Genomic DNA, 22283 nt, shown 5'->3' on the forward strand with positions numbered 1-22283 from the left:
TCCACCTGACACACTAGACACAGCACTGGGAAGGTGTCCACCTGACACACTAGACACAGCACTGGGAAGGTGTCCACCTGACACACTAGACACAGCACTGGGAAGGTGTCCACCTGACACACTAGACACAGCACTGGGAAGGACTCCACCTGACACACTAGACACAGCACTGGGAAGGTCCCATGCCTGACACACTAGACACAGCACTGGGAAGTCCCCACCTGACACACTAGACACAGCACTGGGAAGGTCTCCTGCCTGACACACTAGACACAGCACTGGGAAGGACTCCACCTGACACACTAGACACAGCACTGGGAAGTCCCCACCTGACACACTAGACACAGCACTGGGAAGTCCCCAACTGACACACTAGACACAGCACTGGGAAGTCCCCACCTGACACACTAGACACAGCACTGGGAAGGTCTCCACCTGACACACTAGACACAGCACTGGGAAGGTCTCCACCTGACACACTAGACACAGCACTGGGAAGGTCCCATGCCTGACACACTAGACACAGCACTGGGAAGGACTCCACCTGACACACTAGACACAGCACTGGGAAGTCCCCACCTGACACACTAGACACAGCACTGGGAAGGACTCCACCTGACACACTAGACACAGCACTGGGAAGGTGTCCACCTGACACACTAGACACAGCACTGGGAAGGACTCCACCTGACACACTAGACACAGCACTGGGAAGGTCCCCACCTGACACACTAGACACAGCACTGGGAAGGTCCCATGCCTGACACACTAGACACAGCACTGGGAAGGTCTCCTGCCTGACACACTAGACACAGCACTGGGAAGGTCCCCACCTGACACACTAGACACAGCACTGGGAAGGTGTCCACCTGACACACTAGACACAGCACTGGGAAGGTCTCATGCCTGACACACTAGACACAGCTCTGGGAAGGTCCCACCTGACACACTAGACACAGCACTGGGAAGGTCTCCACCTGACACACTAGACACAGCACTGGGAAGGTGTCCACCTGACACACTAGACACAGCACTGGGAAGTCCCCACCTGACACACTAGACACAGCACTGGGAAGTTCCCACCTGACACACTAGACACAGCACTGGGAAGGTCCCACCTGACACACTAGACACAGCACTGGGAAGGTCCCACCTGACACACTAGACACAGCACTGGGAAGGTCCCATGCCTGACACACTAGACACAGCACTGGGAAGGTCCCCACCTGACACACTAGACACAGCACTGGGAAGGTCTCCACCTGACACACTAGACACAGCACTGGGAAGGTCTCCACCTGACACACTAGACACAGCACTGGGAAGGTCCCACCTGACACACTAGACACAGCACTGGGAAGGTCCCATGCCTGACACACTAGACACAGCACTGGGAAGGTCCCATGCCTGACACACTAGACACAGCACTGGGAAGGTCCCACCTGACACACTAGACACAGCACTGGGAAGGTGTCCACCTGACACACTAGACACAGCACTGGGAAGGTCCCATGCCTGACACACTAGACACAGCACTGGGAAGGTCCCATGCCTGACACACTAGACACAGCACTGGGAAGGTGTCCACCTGACACACTAGACACAGCACTGGGAAGGTCCCACCTGACACACTAGACACAGCACTGGGAAGGTCCCATGCCTGACACACTAGACACAGCACTGGGAAGGTGTCCACCTGACACACTAGACACAGCACTGGGAAGGTCTCATGCCTGACACACTAGACACAGCACTGGGAAGGTCCCACCTGACACACTAGACACAGCACTGGGAAGTCCCCACCTGACACACTAGACACAGCACTGGGAAGGTCCCACCTGACACACTAGACACAGCACTGGGAAGGTCTCATGCCTGACACACTAGACACAGCACTGGGAAGGTCCCACCTGACACACTAGACACAGCACTGGGAAGTCCCCACCTGACACACTAGACACAGCACTGGGAAGGTCCCACCTGACACACTAGACACAGCACTGGGAAGGTCTCATGCCTGACACACTAGACACAGCACTGGGAAGGACTCCACCTGACACACTAGACACAGCACTGGGAAGGACTCCACCTGACACACTAGACACAGCACTGGGAAGGTCCCATGCCTGACACACTAGTCACAGCACTGGGAAGGTCCCATGCCTGACACACTAGACACAGCACTGGGAAGGTCTCATGCCTGACACACTAGACACAGCACTGGGAAGGTCCCACCTGACACACTAGACACAGCACTGGGAAGTCCCCACCTGACACACTAGACACAGCACTGGGAAGGTCCCATGCCTGACACACTAGACACAGCACTGGGAAGGTCCCATGCCTGACACACTAGACACAGCACTGGGAAGGTCCCATGCCTGACACACTACACACAGCACTGGGAAGGTCCCATGCCTGACACACTAGACACAGCACTGGGAAGGTCCCATGCCTGACACACTAGACACAGCACTGGGAAGGTCTCCACCTGACACACTAGACACAGCACTGGGAAGGTGTCCACCTGACACACTAGACACAGCACTGGGAAGGTGTCCACCTGACACACTAGACACAGCACTGGGAAGGTCTCATGCCTGACACACTAGACACAGCACTGGGAAGGTCCCCACCTGACACACTAGACACAGCACTGGGAAGGTCCCCACCTGACACACTAGACACAGCACTGGGAAGGTGTCCACCTGACACACTAGACACAGCACTGGGAAGGTCCCCACCTGACACACTAGACACAGCACTGGGAAGGTCCCCACCTGACACACTAGACACAGCACTGGGAAGGTCCCCACCTGACACACTAGACACAGCACTGGGAAGTTCCCACCTGACACACTAGACACAGCACTGGGAAGGTGTCCACCTGACACACTAGACACAGCACTGGGAAGGTCTCCACCTGACACACTAGACACAGCACTGGGAAGGTCCCATGCCTGACACACTAGACACAGCACTGGGAAGGACTCCACCTGACACACTAGACACAGCACTGGGAAGGTCCCACCTGACACACTAGACACAGCACTGGGAAGGACTCCACCTGACACACTAGACACAGCACTGGGAAGGTGTCCACCTGACACACTACACACAGCACTGGGAAGGTCCCATGCCTGACACACTAGACACAGCACTGGGAAGGTCTCCACCTGACACACTAGACACAGCACTGGGAAGGTGTCCACCTGACACACTAGACACAGCACTGGGAAGGTCCCCACCTGACACACTAGACACAGCACTGGGAAGGACTCCACCTGACACACTAGACACAGCACTGGGAAGGTCTCCACCTGACACACTAGACACAGCACTGGGAAGGTCCCATGCCTGACACACTAGACACAGCACTGGGAAGGTCTCCACCTGACACACTAGACACAGCACTGGGAAGGACTCCACCTGACACACTAGACACAGCACTGGGAAGGTCCCCACCTGACACACTAGACACAGCACTGGGAAGGTCCCCACCTGACACACTAGACACAGCACTGGGAAGGTCCCCACCTGACACACTAGACACAGCACTGGGAAGGTGTCCACCTGACACACTAGACACAGCACTGGGAAGGTCCCATGCCTGACACACTAGACACAGCACTGGGAAGGTCCCACCTGACACACTAGACACAGCACTGGGAAGGTCCCACCTGACACACTAGACACAGCACTGGGAAGGACTCCACCTGACACACTAGACACAGCACTGGGAAGGTCCCACCTGACACACTAGACACAGCACTGGGAAGGTGTCCACCTGACACACTAGACACAGCACTGGGAAGGTCCCATGCCTGACACACTAGACACAGCACTGGGAAGGTCCCACCTAACACACTAGACACAGCACTGGGAAGGTCTCCACTTGACACACTAGACACAGCACTGGGAAGTCCCCACCTGACACACTAGACACAGCACTGGGAAGGTCTCCACCTGACACACTAGACACAGCACTGGGAAGGTCCCATGCCTGACACACTAGACACAGCACTGGGAAGGTCCCACCTGACACACTAGACACAGCACTGGGAAGGTGTCCCACCTGACACACTAGACACAGCACTGGGAAGGTCCCACCTGACACACTAGACACAGCGCTGGGAAGGTCCCATGCCTGACACACTAGACACAGCACTGGGAAGGTCCCACCTGACACACTAGACACAGCACTGGGAAGGTGTCCACCTGACACACTAGACACAGCACTGGGAAGGACTCCACCTGACACACTAGACACAGCACTGGGAAGGTCCCATGCCTGACACACTAGACACAGCACTGGGAAGGTCCCACCTGACACACTAGACACAGCACTGGGAAGGTCCCACCTGACACACTAGACACAGCACTGGGAAGGTCCCACCTGACACACTAGACACAGCACTGGGAAGGTCCCATGCCTGACACACTAGACACAGCACTGGGAAGGTCCCATGCCTGACACACTAGACACAGCACTGGGAAGGTCCCCACCTGACACACTAGACACAGCACTGGGAAGGTCTCCACCTGACACACTAGACACAGCACTGGGAAGGTCCCATGCCTGACACACTAGACACAGCACTGGGAAGTCCCCACCTGACACACTAGACACAGCACTGGGAAGGTCTCCACCTGACACACTAGACACAGCACTGGGAAGGTCTCATGCCTGACACACTAGACACAGCACTGGGAAGTCCCCACCTGACACACTAGACACAGCACTGGGAAGGTCCCATGCCTGACACACTAGACACAGCACTGGGAAGGTCCCACCTGACACACTAGACACAGCACTGGGAAGGACTCCACCTGACACACTAGACACAGCACTGGGAAGGTCCCATGCCTGACACACTAGACACAGCACTGGGAAGGTCCCATGCCTGACACACTAGACACAGCACTGGGAAGGTCCCACCTGACACACTAGACACAGCACTGGGAAGGACTCCACCTGACACACTAGACACAGCACTGGGAAGTCCCCACCTGACACACTAGACACAGCACTGGGAAGGTGTCCACCTGACACACTAGACACAGCACTGGGAAGGACTCCACCTGACACACTAGACACAGCACTGGGAAGGTCCCATGCCTGACACACTAGACACAGCACTGGGAAGGTCTCCACCTGACACACTAGACACAGCACTGGGAAGGTGTCCACCTGACACACTAGACACAGCACTGGGAAGTCCCATGCCTGACACACTAGACACAGCACTGGGAAGGTCCCACCTGACACACTAGACACAGCACTGGGAAGGACTCCACCTGACACACTAGACACAGCACTGGGAAGGACTCCACCTGACACACTAGACACAGCACTGGGAAGGTCCCACCTGACACACTAGACACAGCACTGGGAAGGTCCCCACCTGACACACTAGACACAGCACTGGGAAGGTCTCCACCTGACACACTAGACACAGCACTGGGAAGGTCTCATGCCTGACACACTAGACACAGCACTGGGAAGGTCCCACCTGACACACTAGACACAGCACTGGGAAGGTCCCACCTGACACACTAGACACAGCACTGGGAAGGTCCCACCTGACACACTAGACACAGCACTGGGAAGGTGTCCACCTGACACACTAGACACAGCACTGGGAAGTCCCATGCCTGACACACTAGACACAGCACTGGGAAGGTCCCACCTGACACACTAGACACAGCACTGGGAAGGACTCCACCTGACACACTAGACACAGCACTGGGAAGGACTCCACCTGACACACTAGACACAGCACTGGGAAGGTCCCACCTGACACACTAGACACAGCACTGGGAAGGTCCCCACCTGACACACTAGACACAGCACTGGGAAGGTCTCCACCTGACACACTAGACACAGCACTGGGAAGGTCTCATGCCTGACACACTAGACACAGCACTGGGAAGGTCCCACCTGACACACTAGACACAGCACTGGGAAGGTCCCACCTGACACACTAGACACAGCACTGGGAAGGTCCCACCTGACACACTAGACACAGCACTGGGAAGGTCCCCACCTGACACACTAGACACAGCACTGGGAAGGTCCCACCTGACACACTAGACACAGCACTGGGAAGTTCCCACCTGACACACTAGACACAGCACTGGGAAGGTCCCACCTGACACACTAGACACAGCACTGGGAAGGTCCCATGCCTGACACACTAGACACAGCACTGGGAAGGTGTCCACCTGACACACTAGACACAGCACTGGGAAGGTCCCATGCCTGACACACTAGACACAGCACTGGGAAGGTCTCATGCCTGACACACTAGACACAGCACTGGGAAGGTCCCATGCCTGACACACTAGACACAGCACTGGGAAGGTCTCCACCTGACACACTAGACACAGCACTGGGAAGGTGTCCACCTGACACACTAGACACAGCACTGGGAAGGTCCCATGCCTGACACACTAGACACAGCACTGGGAAGGTGTCCACCTGACACACTAGACACAGCACTGGGAAGGTGTCCACCTGACACACTAGACACAGCACTGGGAAGGTCCCACCTGACACACTAGACACAGCACTGGGAAGGACTCCACCTGACACACTAGACACAGCACTGGGAAGGTGTCCACCTGACACACTAGACACAGCACTGGGAAGGTCCCACCTGACACACTAGACACAGCACTGGGAAGGTCCCATGCCTGACACACTAGTCACAGCACTGGGAAGGTCTCATGCCTGACACACTAGACACAGCACTGGGAAGGTCTCCACCTGACACACTAGACACAGCACTGGGAAGGTCCCATGCCTGACACACTAGACACAGCACTGGGAAGGTCTCCACCTGACACACTAGACACAGCACTGGGAAGGTCCCATGCCTGACACACTAGACACAGCACTGGGAAGGTCCCATGCCTGACACACTAGACACAGCACTGGGAAGGTCCCATGCCTGACACACTAGACACAGCACTGGCAAGGACTCCACCTGACACACTAGACACAGCACTGGGAAGGTCCCCACCTGACACACTAGACACAGCACTGGGAAGGTGTCCACCTGACACACTAGACACAGCACTGGGAAGGACTCCACCTGACACACTAGACACAGCACTGGGAAGGTCTCCACCTGACACACTAGACACAGCACTGGGAAGGTCTCCACCTGACACACTAGACACAGCACTGGGAAGGTCCCATGCCTGACACACTAGACACAGCACTGGGAAGGTCCCATGCCTGACACACTAGACACAGCACTGGGAAGGACTCCACCTGACACACTAGACACAGCACTGGGAAGGACTCCACCTGACACACTAGACACAGCACTGGGAAGGTCCCACCTGACACACTAGACACAGCACTGGGAAGGTCCCATGCCTGACACACTAGACACAGCACTGGGAAGGTCCCATGCCTGACACACTAGACACAGCACTGGGAAGGTCCCACCTGACACACTAGACACAGCACTGGGAAGGTCCCATGCCTGACACACTAGACACAGCACTGGGAAGGTCCCATGCCTGACACACTAGACACAGCACTGGGAAGGTGTCCACCTGACACACTAGACACAGCACTGGGAAGGTCTCATGCCTGACACACTAGACACAGCACTGGGAAGTCCCCACCTGACACACTAGACACAGCACTGGGAAGGTCCCACCTGACACACTAGACACAGCACTGGGAAGGTCTCCACCTGACACACTAGACACAGCACTGGGAAGGTCTCCACCTGACACACTAGACACAGCACTGGGAAGGTCCCATGCCTGACACACTAGACACAGCACTGGGAAGGTCCCATGCCTGACACACTAGACACAGCACTGGGAAGGACTCCACCTGACACACTAGACACAGCACTGGGAAGGACTCCACCTGACACACTAGACACAGCACTGGGAAGGTCCCACCTGACACACTAGACACAGCACTGGGAAGGTCCCATGCCTGACACACTAGACACAGCACTGGGAAGGTCCCATGCCTGACACACTAGACACAGCACTGGGAAGGTCCCACCTGACACACTAGACACAGCACTGGGAAGGTCCCATGCCTGACACACTAGACACAGCACTGGGAAGGTCCCATGCCTGACACACTAGACACAGCACTGGGAAGGTGTCCACCTGACACACTAGACACAGCACTGGGAAGGTCTCCACCTGACACACTAGACACAGCACTGGGAAGGTCCCACCTGACACACTAGACACAGCACTGGGAAGGTCCCATGCCTGACACACTAGACACAGCACTGGGAAGGTGTCCACCTGACACACTAGACACAGCACTGGGAAGGTCTCCACCTGACACACTAGACACAGCACTGGGAAGGTCTCCACCTGACACACTAGACACAGCACTGGGAAGGTCCCACCTGACACACTAGACACAGCACTGGGAAGGTCTCCACCTGACACACTAGACACAGCACTGGGAAGGTCTCCACCTGACACACTAGACACAGCACTGGGAAGGACTCCACCTGACACACTAGACACAGCACTGGGAAGGTCCCATGCCTGACACACTAGACACAGCACTGGGAAGGTCCCATGCCTGACACACTAGACACAGCACTGGGAAGTCCCCACCTGACACACTAGACACAGCACTGGGAAGGTCTCCACCTGACACACTAGACACAGCACTGGGAAGGTGTCCACCTGACACACTAGACACAGCACTGGGAAGGTCCCATGCCTGACACACTAGACACAGCACTGGGAAGGTGTCCACCTGACACACTAGACACAGCACTGGGAAGGTGTCCACCTGACACACTAGACACAGCACTGGGAAGATCCCATGCCTGACACACTAGACACAGCACTGGGAAGGTCCCCACCTGACACACTAGACACAGCACTGGGAAGGTCCCCACCTGACACACTAGACACAGCACTGGGAAGTCCCCACCTGACACACTAGACACAGCACTGGGAAGGTCCCATGCCTGACACACTAGACACAGCACTGGGAAGGTGTCCACCTGACACACTAGACACAGCACTGGGAAGGTGTCCACCTGACACACTAGACACAGCACTGGGAAGGACTCCACCTGACACACTAGACACAGCACTGGGAAGGTCCCACCTGACACACTAGACACAGCACTGGGAAGGTCCCATGCCTGACACACTAGACACAGCACTGGGAAGGTCTCATGCCTGACACACTAGACACAGCACTGGGAAGATCCCATGCCTGACACACTAGACACAGCACTGGGAAGGTGTCCACCTGACACACTAGACACAGCACTGGGAAGGACTCCACCTGACACACTAGACACAGCACTGGGAAGTCCCCACCTGACACACTAGACACAGCACTGGGAAGGACTCCACCTGACACACTAGACACAGCACTGGGAAGGTCCCATGCCTGACACACTAGACACAGCACTGGGAAGGACTCCACCTGACACACTAGACACAGCACTGGGAAGGTCCCATGCCTGACACACTAGACACAGCACTGGGAAGGTCCCATGCCTGACACACTAGACACAGCACTGGGAAGGTCCCACCTGACACACTAGACACAGCGCTGGGAAGGTGTCCACCTGACACACTAGACACAGCACTGGGAAGGTCTCCACCTGACACACTAGACACAGCGCTGGGAAGTTCCCCACCTGACACACTAGACACAGCACTGGGAAGGTGTCCACCTGACACACTAGACACAGCACTGGGAAGTTCCCCACCTGGCACACTAGACACAGCACTGGGAAGGTCTCCACCTGACACACTAGACACAGCACTGGGAAGGTGTCCACCTGACACACTAGACACAGCACTGGGAAGTCCCATGCCTGACACACTAGACACAGCACTGGGAAGGTCTCCACCTGACACACTAGACACAGCACTGGGAAGTCCCATGCCTGACACACTAGACACAGCACTGGGAAGGTCTCCACCTGACACACTAGACACAGCACTGGGAAGGTCTCCACCTGGCACACTAGACACAGCACTGGGAAGGTCTCCACCTGACACACTAGACACAGCACTGGGAAGTCCCATGCCTGACACACTAGACACAGCACTGGGAAGTCCCATGCCTGACACACTAGACACAGCACTGGGAAGGTCTCCACCTGACACACTAGACACAGCACTGGGAAGGTCTCCACCTGGCACACTAGACACAGCACTGGGAAGGTCTCCACCTGACACACTAGACACAGCACTGGGAAGTCCCATGCCTGACACACTAGACACAGCACTGGGAAGGTCTCCACCTGACACACTAGACACAGCACTGGGAAGGTCTCCACCTGACACACTAGACACAGCACTGGGAAGGTCTCCACCTGACACACTAGACACAGCACTGGTGTCCTGGGCTCCTCAGGATCTGAGTGACCCGTAGCCATGTGGGAGCCGTGATGTCATCCGCACTGAGGTTTTTCCGTCCACTCTTCCAGCTCTGTGCGTCCTCCGACAGCCTCACTCCAGACGGGGTGAACCGGCCAGTCTTTTCCAGGGCCTAAAGCTCCAGCTGGGAAGAGTGTTGAGATTGCCGGGGAAAGCGGCCATGTGGGCGCCACCCACGTGTTGTCCCGATGTGGCAGCAACAGCCAGTCTGACTTTGGCAGCCAGGGTCTGAGGCCCGGCACGTGGCCAGCGGGCAGCCAGGGTCTGAGGCCCGGCACGTGGCCAGCGGGCCCAGCCTTTCGCTAACATCCATCTTCCCTCCTCCGCAGGGGTGACCCGCCACACCGGCCGCTCAGGGAGCTGAAATTGATCAAGCGACTGGCAGTCTTTTTTTTTGTGTTTAGTTTCAGGTCAAGAAGTACAAAATTTGCCAAACTAAAATCAATCCAGAATCCAAGGACTTTAAGAATAAATTGCTACCTCAGAGCTGCTATAAAGCTGTACTTATTTGGTTTCCTGCAAGTCAACTTGTGTGTGACATATTTTTTTAAAGAATGATGCCTTAGGCACGATTTGCCAATGAATAATAGGGAGCCAGTTTTGCCTGTCATTTGTTAACAAATGTTATTCCCTTTATTAATATCCAAAGTGAAATAGGTGAGTAATGGCGCGGCCTGGGGATATAGATCAAAATTCAGCTCTACAGCTAAGCAGCACAGAGACTGGACATTTACGAAGATTTGGGGCATGGCCCACCAGCCACAAATCAGATTTCTGAAGTGGCTTTCCTTTTAAAAAGGAGACAAAATAGAAAGATTTTAGCTAAGAACCCTTTTGATGTCCAGATTCATATAATGAATTCTCTATGTAATCGAGGGAGTTGATTCAGTTCCGTATCACTGACCATCCATTTTTATGTAAGTTCTAAAGTTGAGCAGTAGCGTTAAAACCCACTCACCCCGGGGAGGTGGGGGGGAGCACCGCCTGCCCCAGGTGACACCAAGGCTGTCGTGGGTGTAAGGTCTGGGGGAGCTGACGGCCTCCAGCCCTGACACTCCCAGAGCGGTCAGGGCAGGTGGCGCAGAGGCCGCAGCAGGGCACCGGCCGGGGTCGGGCACGTGAGGGAACGCACACATCGGGGTGCTGAGCTGCTGGGCCAGCGTGGGGTGTCTGGGCGTCTCGGTCCCTGCGGGCCAGCACACATCGGGGTGCTGAGCTGCTGGGCCAGCGTGGGGTGTCTGGGCCGGGGCGTCTCGGTCCCTGCGGGCCAGCACACATCGGGGTGCTGAGCTGCTGGGCCAGCGTGGGGTGTCTGGGCCGGGGCGTCTCGGTCCCTGCGGGCCAGCACACATCGGGGTGCTGAGCTGCTGGACCAGCGTGGGGTGTCTGGGCCGGGGCGTCTCGGTCCCTGCGGGCCAGCACACATCGGGGTGCTGAGCTGCTGGGCCAGCGTGGGGTGTCTGGGCCAGGGCGTCTCGGTCCCTGCGGGCCAGCACACATCGGGGTGCTGAGCTGCTGGGCCAGCGTGGGGTGTCTGGGCCAGGGCGTCTCGGTCCCTGCGGGCCAGCACACATCGGGGTGCTGAGCTGCTGGGCCAGCGTGGGGTGTCTGGGCCGGGGCGTCTCGGTCCCTGCGGGCCAGCACACATCGGGGTGCTGAGCTGCTGGACCAGCGTGGGGTGTCTGGGCCGGGGCATCTCAGTCCCTGCGGGCCAGCACACATCGGGGTGCTGAGCTGCTGGGCCAGCGTGGGGTGTCTGGGCCAGGGCGTCTCGGTCCCTGCAGGCCAGCACACATCGGGGTGCTGAGCTGCTGGACCAGCGTGGGGTGTCTGGGCCGGGGCGTCTCGGTCCCTGCGGGCCAGCACACATCGGGGTGCTGAGCTGCTGGGCCAGCGTGGGGTGTCTGGGCCAGGGCGTCTCGGTCCCTGCAGGCCAGCACACATCGGGGTGCTGAGCTGCTGGGCCAGCGTGGGGTGTCTGGGCCAGGGCGTCTCGGTCCCTGCGGGCCAGCTGCTCTGCCCTCGCACCCCGTCATCGCGATCGGCTCCGCCTGGACACGGGAGGCCTGAGAAGGTGGCCAGCTCCCGGCCTGACAGCAGCTGCTGTGACTCACAGTGACAGGAGCGATGTCCCGCGGGGGTGGACTGGGCAGTTTGTGGCTGAATCCCCGGGGCTCGGCGACCCTCGAAGGCCAGGCTGGGGAGGGAGGGGCCGTCCGTCACTGTTGGTGCGGGAGAGCCATGCTCAGAGAAGAGGTGACTGCCACGGTCTGCCGAGTCTGCGCTCCGGCAGCACCGGCAGGAGGCACTGATGGACACACAGCTTCCTCTTTCTGGCTTTCTTGCTCTGTCTTGCTACGTAGAGGAGGAGGCAACCAAACACCAGTCCTCAATAGAAGAAGGAGGAAACACGTTTTACCGCAGTCTGCTTTAGCCCAGATCATCAGGTTCCAGATGGGGTTTTACCGAAGTCTATTGGGCCCCAGGGTTTTGTAGCTTACTTTGCACTTTATGAAAGGTAGACCGGCCAGTTGCAGGAAATTTGGAAATCAAAAAATGCTGAAAAGGGAAAGCCAAATTTCCACAATCTCTGCAAACATCTTGGTAAACAGCCCACAGTTTCAGATCGTGAAGCACATAGCATTTGTACATAGCTTCCCTCACCTCACACTATGCAAGGGGTTTCTAACACTCTTAAAAGCTCTAACTCGTTTTCATGTGTTTATTGTTATGATAAAGATGATGTACAGAAGGGTTACGGTTTCACAGGTCAGGTAATGAGTTCCTTTCTTTTTGGACAGCGTTTAACCTTTCCATGGCTCTATCCCAGTTTTTCCCTCCTGTCCAAAAATTCTAAATTAACCATACCATATTTATTTAACCACTCAGCTGTAAGTCGGCCTTTGGAAATCACGGTTTATCACTTTTCTTAAAGAAAACAAATGGAGCATCACAAACTCATTTTCCCACAAACTGGGGAGATGGGTGGAGCCTGGGTGCAGTCACCCAGGGTCAGGCCAGCATCCTTGGGGAGCAGAGACACCAGATCAGGTAGAAAATGAAGACAGTGTGTCAAATGAAGAATAAAGAGCTTTAAAAGTTAACATGGTTGCTTCTCGTGTTGGCAGGCCTGAGCAATTGCAGCCCAGAAAGCGTGTTGTAGATCACAGGGCCCAAGAGGCCCCTGGCAGGCCCACACAAGGCGGTCACCCCAGGGAGGGCTCACACTGACGCCCCCCAGGCGTCCAGCATTGCCCTCCAGGGCACCGGACACCTGTGGGCCAAGGGACGTAGGAGATGAGGCACCGCCCTAGCCTGGCAGAGGGAGGAGATCTGGGCAAGGCCAAGGGAGCACTTTGATTTACAGCTTGGGTCACTGCACGCGGCTGTAGTCTCGGCCCTGACCCCTCCTCAGGCCCACATTTGAGCCATGAGAGGTGTGGCCTGGTCCCTTGGGGGAGGCAGAGACCCCCCTCATCTTCTGAGTGTTCTCAGGGTAGACAAGCTAGACTTAGCAAACACAAGTACGGGTGCCCAGGTACATTTGAACTTCAGGGAACAATAGACATGCGTGATGTGAACACCCTAAAACCATTCTTGGTGCCCCCAAGACACAGCATAACGGGAGGCCGTGCAGCCTGACTGACCCTGGGCCTTCTCGAGAGGCGCGGGAAAGCTGCTGCCCCGAGAGAGGCGGTGTGGGAAAGCCGCTGCCCCGAGAGAGGCGGCGTGGGAAAGCCGCTGCCCCGAGACAGGCGGCGTGGGAAAGCCGCTGCCCCGAGACAGGCGGCGTGGGAAAGGCCCTGCCCCGAGACAGGCGGCGTGGGAAAGCCCCTGCCCCGAGACAGGCGGCGTGGGAAAGCCCCTGCCCCGAGACAGGCGGCGTGGGAAAGCCCCTGCCCCGAGACTGGCACGTACATCATGGAATCCTAGAGCAGCTTGGGATGGAAGGCCAGGTTTCCAAACTCTGTCTGCAAGGTTGGATTTTCTGTGCAAACATCAACTGACACCTTTAAGGCATCTTTAGTCTAAAGCTTTATTAAACACCAATGATAGTGCAAAGGATTTAGAGCTGGGTGAATGTGGAATTTAGATGTAAAACATGTTATGTAAAATATAATTATGTCACTTTTCAAGTGAATGATGTTCAAATTTAACTGAAGACAGATATAATCTCATCTCGAAGCTGTCAGACATTTAAATAAGAAGCAGTCTGCTTTTTCACTTCCAGTACTTTAAAATTTTTAGTCCACAGACATGTTACTTCTAGACATAACTGAATGTTGTTTTGGAGTAAAATTCTCCTAAGAGAAGCCAGGCTGGGGACCGGAGGGTGATGGGGTGGTAGGAGCTAGCAGTAAGGAAGACCATGGCACACATCCCACAGGAAGGGAGACCCTATCTCAAAAATACCCAGTGCAGCCAGGCGCCAGTGGCTCACACCTTTATTCCTAGTTACTCAGGAGGCTGAGGTTGAGGATTGCAGTTTGGAGCCACCCAGGCAGGAAAGTCCGTGAGACTCTCATCTCTAATAATCTACTTAGAAAACACTGGAAGTGGTGCTGTGGTTCACGTGGTAGAGCGCTAGCCTTGAGCACAAAGAGGCTCAGAGACAGCACCCAGGTCCTGAGTTCAAACCCCAGAACCAGCAAAAAATAACAATGCACAAAAGGGCTGGAGGTGTGGTTCAGTGGTAGACTGCCTGCCTAGTGACCGTGAGGCCCTGAGTTCAAATCCAAGGGCCACAAAGGAAAGGATTCTTTTGGAAGCATGTGAACGCACTGTGGTGACCTTAACTTGATCTGAAGCTGGGGTCTGGGTGGGGAGGGATCCGGGAGCACGTGGCAGGGCGTGGCAGGGCCGACATGGACTGTGGCTGCCACTGTGTCTGGGAGAGGCGCCACCCTCCCTGGGCCTTGGCTTTTCCACTCAGCCTGGTTTCGATGACATTGAAGTGCCGATGACATTCTGCAGACTTTAGGGGCAGGTTCTGCTGAGACTCACTCCTTCATCCAAAATAGAATTAGGAGCATTCCTGTGCCGCCGGTTCTGATTAGCGCTGCGGCTGGCTGCAGGCGGTGTGCAGCTGTGGCTGAGCAGAGAGGAAGCCCGCATCAAGGCTCACCAGTGCCATTGTCCTAGCCAGCCCGATGAGCCCTTAACTCAAGCAGCCTTCAATCCTGTCGTTAGAGCAGCAGCCAGAATGTAGACTGGATGCACTTTCCTTAGAGTAAGCTTCTAGAGAATGCGAGAAGGTGGAAAGAGGGCCGGGGAACACAGAATTTGGTGGAAGACAAGGCAATCAGAGCTCCAGTGTCTGTGCCAGCTTCCAGTCCACTGCAACGGTACAACGGCCAGCACACGAACTGCACGGGGCAGTGACGGGACAGGAAGCCCCCGCGTGGGGCAGTGACGGGACAGGAAGTTCCCGTGTGGGGCAGTGACGGGACAGGAAGTTCCCACGTGGGGCAGTGACGGGACAGGAAGTTCCCCCGCGTGGGGCAGTGACGGGACAGGAAGTTCCCCCGCGTGGGGCAGTGACGGGACAGGAAGTTCCCCCGCGTGGGGCAGTGACGGGACAGGAAGTTCCCCCGCGTGGGGCAGTGACGGGACAGGAAGTTCCCGTGTGGGGCAGTGACGGGACAGGAAGTTCCCGTGTGGGGCAGTGACCGGACAGGAAGCCCCCGCGTGGGGCAGTGACCAGGACACCCTGCTCACTATCTTTCCAAATGCGCCTGGTCAGGGAAGCCACCAAGAAGCAGGAAACAGACCCGCTGAGCTGTAATGGTCAGCTTCCTGTTGCTGTGTCCAAATTCCGGAGAGAGTGCGAAGAGGGAGGCTTTGTTCTGGCTCCGTGTCAGGGTTTTCCGCCTGTGGCCAGCTGCTCCACTGCCATGGGTCTGGAACCAGGCAGCGTGTGCAGCAGGGAGTGCGGGGAGGGAGAGTTGGGGAGAGGGGAGAGGGGAGGGCACCGGGAGGGAGGGCGCTGAGCCGTGAGGATGTCAGAGTCCTGCCCAGGTCACACACCTGAACGCTGACGTGCTGAGGACAGGCCTCCGGCGGTCAGCATGGCCCTGTCACGTCTACACCGCCCCAGGGTGTGGCGTCTGCTGCCCGGGCCGTCCCAGCGTCCTGAGGAGGGAAAGGCCACACGGGCCCCTCGCAGGCCCCCTCGGGTGTCCGCCCCTCCGGCTCCGCGCTGCTGGGTTTGAACAACAGGAAGTAGAGGGTGAGCGGAGGCCTCTGAGGCAAGGGCAGGACTCAAGGACCGCCCCCCACAGTCCACTCCTGAGGCCGCACGGCATGTACTTCACGTGGTGGCTGGGGGTCCCCGTAACACAAGCAGAGCAGATTCAGGCGTAGAAGGGGCTCGGGTCCCCGGCATCGCTGCCCTGGCCAAGTTCATGTCGTGCACCAGCCCGCCCCTCTCCCCTCAGCTCCGCCAAAGAGACGCGGGCAGGGCACGGGGGACTGAGTGCTCACTCTCCACAGCGTCAGCCTGAGCGGGCCTCTCGCCTGAGACGTGACCACGGCTCTGGAGAGCAGCTGCTAGAAACACTGGGTGGGAGGGCGCAGCCTAGCCTTCAAAGTGAGCATGCCAAATGCACACGGAGCAAGCTCCCTGGCCTCCGGTGGTGCCAGGCAGGCCTCCACGGCAGGCCTCCAGTGCAGCCTCCTTCCACCCACGCTGTAGCGTCTCCGCTGCAAGGCTCTGCCTCCCTTGAGCCTCTTGCCAGGCTGGCACCAACTCCATCCGGCCCTAAGTTCGGTAGCGGGTCATTTCTACACGTAAACCCGGGCTGGCCCGGCGTGGGGAGCACCGGGCGTGTTCCGCCCGCGAGGCTCACGCTGTCTCTGCGCAGCCTTGCCCCCTGCGTGCTCTGTCCACGCCCTCAGCAGTGTTGTCGCCTGAGCACCTGTGGTTGGAGCAGTGTACATGAGCTCAGGTTCCTGGGCGCTGCTGGTACCTGGTGTGCGCACGTGTTTTGGCTGAGGGAATGATGGTTTGGTCTGCCCTGGGTTCCATCCTGTGTCCAGGGAGCCGTGTGGCAGGGGTCACTTTGTCCCCACTGCCCGAAGATCTCCAGGCAGAGAGGAACACGCTCGCCAGCCCTGCGCTGGGCCCATCACAAACCTCCCTGGGCCCAGCTCCCCGGGGTGGCTGGATAATAGCACCTCTGTGCTCCAGCCCTGTCAGAGCAGTGCCAGTGCCACACCTGGCCGCCAGGCAGCAGCGCCTGCCATGCTGGGCTCAGGATGAACGCCGGTCAGGAGCCCAGGGACCTGAGCAGCCTCCCCGCAGCAGGTGCCGGGGCAGAGGCCGTGGGACACACGTGTGTGGGTCACGGAGAGGCAAGGCACAGAGCACAGTCCTGCTTTCCCGACACAGAGAGCCAGACAGACAGGCTGGGCCGGCACACACCGGCCGAGTGCTTAGACACCATGGTCTAAGGCTCCCAAAGCTAACCTGGGAGCAGAGCTCGCCGGCAGTGCCACACCCCCCGGAGCGGAGGTCACTGCCGTGCACCCAAGCTGGTGCCCGGATGGAGACCAGCCTGTCTGGAGTCGCTCAGGTCATGGGCACATGACCTGAGCGTTCTCTGCAGTGACACTGGAATGGAGGCAGAAGCGTCTGGGGTCAGGACTGCGCCCACAGTGTGCCCGGCCTGGGTGGTGTCCTCCACTGCTGCACACGGCCCATACTAAGAATGACTTTGTTTCTGTCTTGCAGAGGAAGAAGGCGGAGATTTGGCCCAGCCGGGCCTCGGCTTCGAGGGGCCGGCCGACGAGGACCTAGGTAGAGTATGCCTGGCATGGGTCTCAGGGCCCAGCCTCCAGTCCCACGGCTGAGCACGCGCATGACTGGGTGGCCTGAGAAAAACGAAGTCACCCGGGCCATGTTTGCCCAAGGATGACGTTGAAGTGCTTTGGGAAGCTCTGATGACCAAAGCACACCCCTCGCTCCCGAGGCAGCGCTCCTGCTGGTCTGCAGGTCCTCAGGCCGCCGCTCCTCCACCGCCCCCAGGGATCGTGCTCAGCCGCCCTGAGGGCGCAGGGGGGAGGGGAGGGGCCTGAGGGCGCAGGGGGGAGGGGAGGGGCCTGAGGGTGCAGGGGGGAGGGGAGGGACCTGAGGGTGCAGGGGGGAGGGGAGGGGCCTGAGGGTGCAGGGGGGAGGGGAGGGGCCTGAGGGTGCAGCGGGGAGGGGAGGGGCCTGAGGGCGCAGGGGGGAGGGGAGGGGCCCTTCCACAATGCCCCCCATACCTGCCCCCACCCCGTCCCGCTCTCGGACCTGGGGCTGGGCCACCACGGGCTCTCCCACCCATGGAGGCTGGGTGACTGTCACAGCACCTCCTCCATGCAGCTGGTGTCTGTGGGTGTCAGTCTTAGGCAGCCACGGACAGGACATACACAGGGGCTGGTGTCATCGGACGTAGTGTCATCGGTCTGCTGACATAAAGGAGGGCAGCCAGAGCGAAGTGCCAGACAGATCGCCGTGGAGCGGAGGCTCTGTGCGCACACCGTGTCTTCATGAGCCTGAAGGGCCTTCACACTGCCCGCCATGCCCCCGAGGCGGAGTCCTGAGGGGGTTTGGTTCTTGTCCGATTCAGACCTTGGTGAGCAATGCATTCACGTCTCCTTAGGTGGGTGCAAACAGAATTACTGAGCATTGAAGGAGCCTTCTTTGTATAGCCCTGCTCTGTGGAATGCCGTAGCCAGTAAGAGTTTGGAATGGGCTGAGAGGCGGTGAGAGGCCAGGGTCCTCACACCACGATGGGTGTGAACTGCTTCCAGCCTGGAGTGCGGCCTGGCCCTGTTCCACTGGAAGCACACAGGTCAGCACCTCCCTCTTGTCAAGGCTGGCAAGCAGGTCGGGTTGCTGTGCTGACCCCCTGTGTGCAGTGGTCTGGGGCTGCAGGTCGGGTTGCTGTGCTGACCCCTGTGTGCAGTGGTTTGGGGCTGCAGGTCGGGTTGCTGTGCTGACCCCTGTGGGCAGTGGTCTGGGGGCTGCAGGTCAGGTTGCTGTGCTGATCTGTGGGCAGTGGTCTGGGGCTGCAGGTCAGGTTGCTGTGCTGACCCCTGTGGGCAGTGGTCTGGGGCTGCAGGTCAGGTTGCTGTGCTGACCCCTGTGGGCAGTTGTCTGGGGCTGCAGGTCAGGTTGCTGTGCTGACCCCCTGTGGCCATGGTCTGGGGCTGCAGGTCGGGTTGCTGTGCTGACCCCCTGTGGGCAGTGGTCTGGGGCTGCAGGTCGGGTTGCTGTGCTGACCCCTGTGGGCAGTTGTCTGGGGCTGCAGGGCAGGTTGCTGTGCTGACCCCCTGTGGCCATGGTCTGGGGCTGCAGGTCGGGTTGCTGTGCTGACCCCCTGTGTGCAGTGGTCTGGGGCTGCAGGTCGGGTTGCTGTGCTGATCTGTGGGCAGTGGTCTGGGGCTGCAGGTCGGGTTGCTGTGCTGATCTGTGGGCAGTGGTCTGGGGCTGCAGGTCGGGTTGCTGTGCTGATCTGTGGGCAGTGGTCTGGGGCTGCAGGTCGGGTTGCTGTGCTGATCTGTGGGCAGTGGTCTGGGGCTGCAGGTCGGGTTGCTGTGCTGATCTGTGGGCAGTGGTCTGGGGCTGCAGGTCGGGTTGCTGTGCTGACCCCCTGTGGGCAGTGGTCTGGGGCTGCAGGTCGGGTTGCTGTGCTGATCTGTGGGCAGTGGTCTGGGGCTGCAGGTCGGGTTGCTGTGCTGACCCCTGTGGGCAGTGGTCTGGGGCTGCAGGTCAGGTTGCTGTGCTGATCTGTGGGCAGTGGTCTGGGGCTGCAGGTCAGGTTGCTGTGCTGACCCCTGTGGGCAGTGGTCTGGGGCTGCAGGTCAGGTTGCTGTGCTGACCCCTGTGGGCAGTGGTCTGGGGCTGCAGGTCAGGTTGCTGTGCTGATCTGTGGGCAGTGGTCTGGGGCTGCAGGTCGGGTTGCTGTGCTGACCCCTGTGGGCAGTGGTCTGGGGCTGCAGGTCGGGTTGCTGTGCTGATCTGTGGGCAGTGGTCTGGGGCTGCAGGTCAGGTTGCTGTGCTGACCCCTGTGGGCAGTGGTCTGGGGCTGCAGGTCAGGTTGCTGTGCTGATCTGTGGGCAGTGGTCTGGGGCTGCAGGTCAGGTTGCTGTGCTGACCCCTGTGGGCAGTGGTCTGGGGCTGCAGGTCAGGTTGCTGTGCTGATCTGTGGGCCGTGGTCTGGGGCTGCAGGTCAGGTTGCTGTGCTGACCCCTGTGGGCCGTGGTCTGAGGCTGCAGGTCAGGTTGCTGTGCTGACCCCTGTGTGCAGTGGTCTGGGGCTGCAGGTCGGGTTGCTGTGCTGATCTGTGGGCAGTGGTCTGGGGCTGCAGGTCGGGTTGCTGTGCTGACCCCTGTGGGCAGTGGTCTGGGGCTGCAGGTCGGGTTGCTGTGCTGACCCCTGTGGGCAGTGGTCTGGGGCTGCAGGTCAGGTTGCTGTGCTGATCTGTGGGCAATGGTCTGGGGCTGCAGGTCGGGTTGCTGTGCTGATCTGTGGGCAGTGGTCTGGGGCTGCAGGTCGGGTTGCTGTGCTGACCCCCTGTATGCAATGGTCTGGGGCTGCAGGTCAGGTTGCTGTGCTGATCTGTGGGCAGTGGTCTGGGGCTGCAGGTCAGGTTGCTGTGCTGACCCCCTGTGGGCAGTGGTCTGGGGCTGCAGGTCAGGTTGCTGTGCTGACCCCCTGTGGGCAGTTGTCTGGGGCTGCAGGTCGGGGTGCTGTGCTGATCTGTGGGCAGTGGTCTGGGGCTGCAGGTCAGGTTGCTATGCTGATCTGTGTGCAGTGGTCTGGGGCTGCAGGTCGGGTTGCTGTGCTGATCTGTGGGCAGTGGTCTGGGGCTGCAGGTCAGGTTGCTGTGCTGACCCCCTGTGGGCAGTGGTCTGGGGCTGCAGGTCAGGTTGCTGTGCTGGCCCCCTGTGGGCCGTGGTCTGGGGCTGCAGGTCGGGTTGCTGTGCTGATCTCTGGGCAGTGGTCTGGGGCTGCAGGTCAGGTTGCTGTGCTGATCTGTCGGCCATGGTCTGGGGCTGCAGGTCAGGTTGCTGTGCTGACCCCTGTGGGCAGTTGTCTGGGGCTGCAGGTCGGGTTGCTGTGCTGATCTGTGGGCAGTGGTCTGGGGCTGCAGGTCGGGTTGCTGTGCTGATCTGTGGGCAGTGGTCTGGGGCTGCAGGTCAGGTTGCTGTGCTGACCCCTGTGGGCCGTGGTCTGGGGCTGCAGGTCGGTTGCTGTGCTGACCCCCTATGGGCCGTGGTCTGGGGCTGCAGGTGGGGTTGCTGTGCTGACCCCCTATGGGCCGTGGTCTGGGGCTGCAGGTGGGGTTGCTGTGCTGATCTGACGGCCGTGGTCTGGGGCTGCGCGTCGGGTTGCTGTGCTGACCCCCTGTGGGCCGTGGTCTGGGGCTGCACTGTCTTCATGGGCAGAACAGCATGCATACGTCTTGTGAGGAGGGATAAGGACCCTGTAAGGAGCTGCACACCTTATAACTTGACCGTTCTCTGCAGAAGGCTCTGACGCTGACTGCTGGCAGCAGCGGGGTTGTGACTCGTGAGCTCTGTCCTAGACACTGAGCTGGCCCGTGTCCAGAGGTGGTACTCATGGCATGCCATCTCTCTGTGACCGTTAGAGTGAGAGGTGCAGACCAGATGGGCGCCGGCCACCCAGGGCCAGGCTTCGCGGCCCCCGCACCCAGGCTCAGCAGTGGTCTCCGTGGGCCAGGTGAGAGGGAGGGAGGCAAGGACACAAGTCTTGGCCCAGAACTCCAGCAAGCCTCCCTTGGGAAATCCAGCATGTCACGGCAGCCCCCACCTCCCCTGTCCCCCACCGCCACCTGCCCAGGCTCCTCACCTAGGCGGGCTCC

At 58.8% G+C, this 22283-nt stretch overlaps 1 protein-coding gene across 1 annotated transcript in view; it reads left to right on the forward strand.

Moving 5' to 3' along the window:
* Dlgap2 (DLG associated protein 2) overlaps positions 1-22283 on the forward strand; it is a 506330-nt gene that overhangs the window by 369858 nt on the left and 114189 nt on the right. The window contains 1 exon segment of the mRNA XM_042689885.1: positions 18146-18211. Within this exon segment, the coding sequence (XP_042545819.1) occupies positions 18146-18211 (66 nt within the window).

The sequence above is a fragment of the Dipodomys spectabilis genome, unplaced genomic scaffold (assembly GCF_019054845.1).
Source record: "Dipodomys spectabilis isolate Male_0828 unplaced genomic scaffold, ASM1905484v1 ptg000128l, whole genome shotgun sequence".
In the NCBI taxonomy this organism is placed as follows: Eukaryota; Metazoa; Chordata; class Mammalia; order Rodentia; family Heteromyidae; genus Dipodomys; species Dipodomys spectabilis.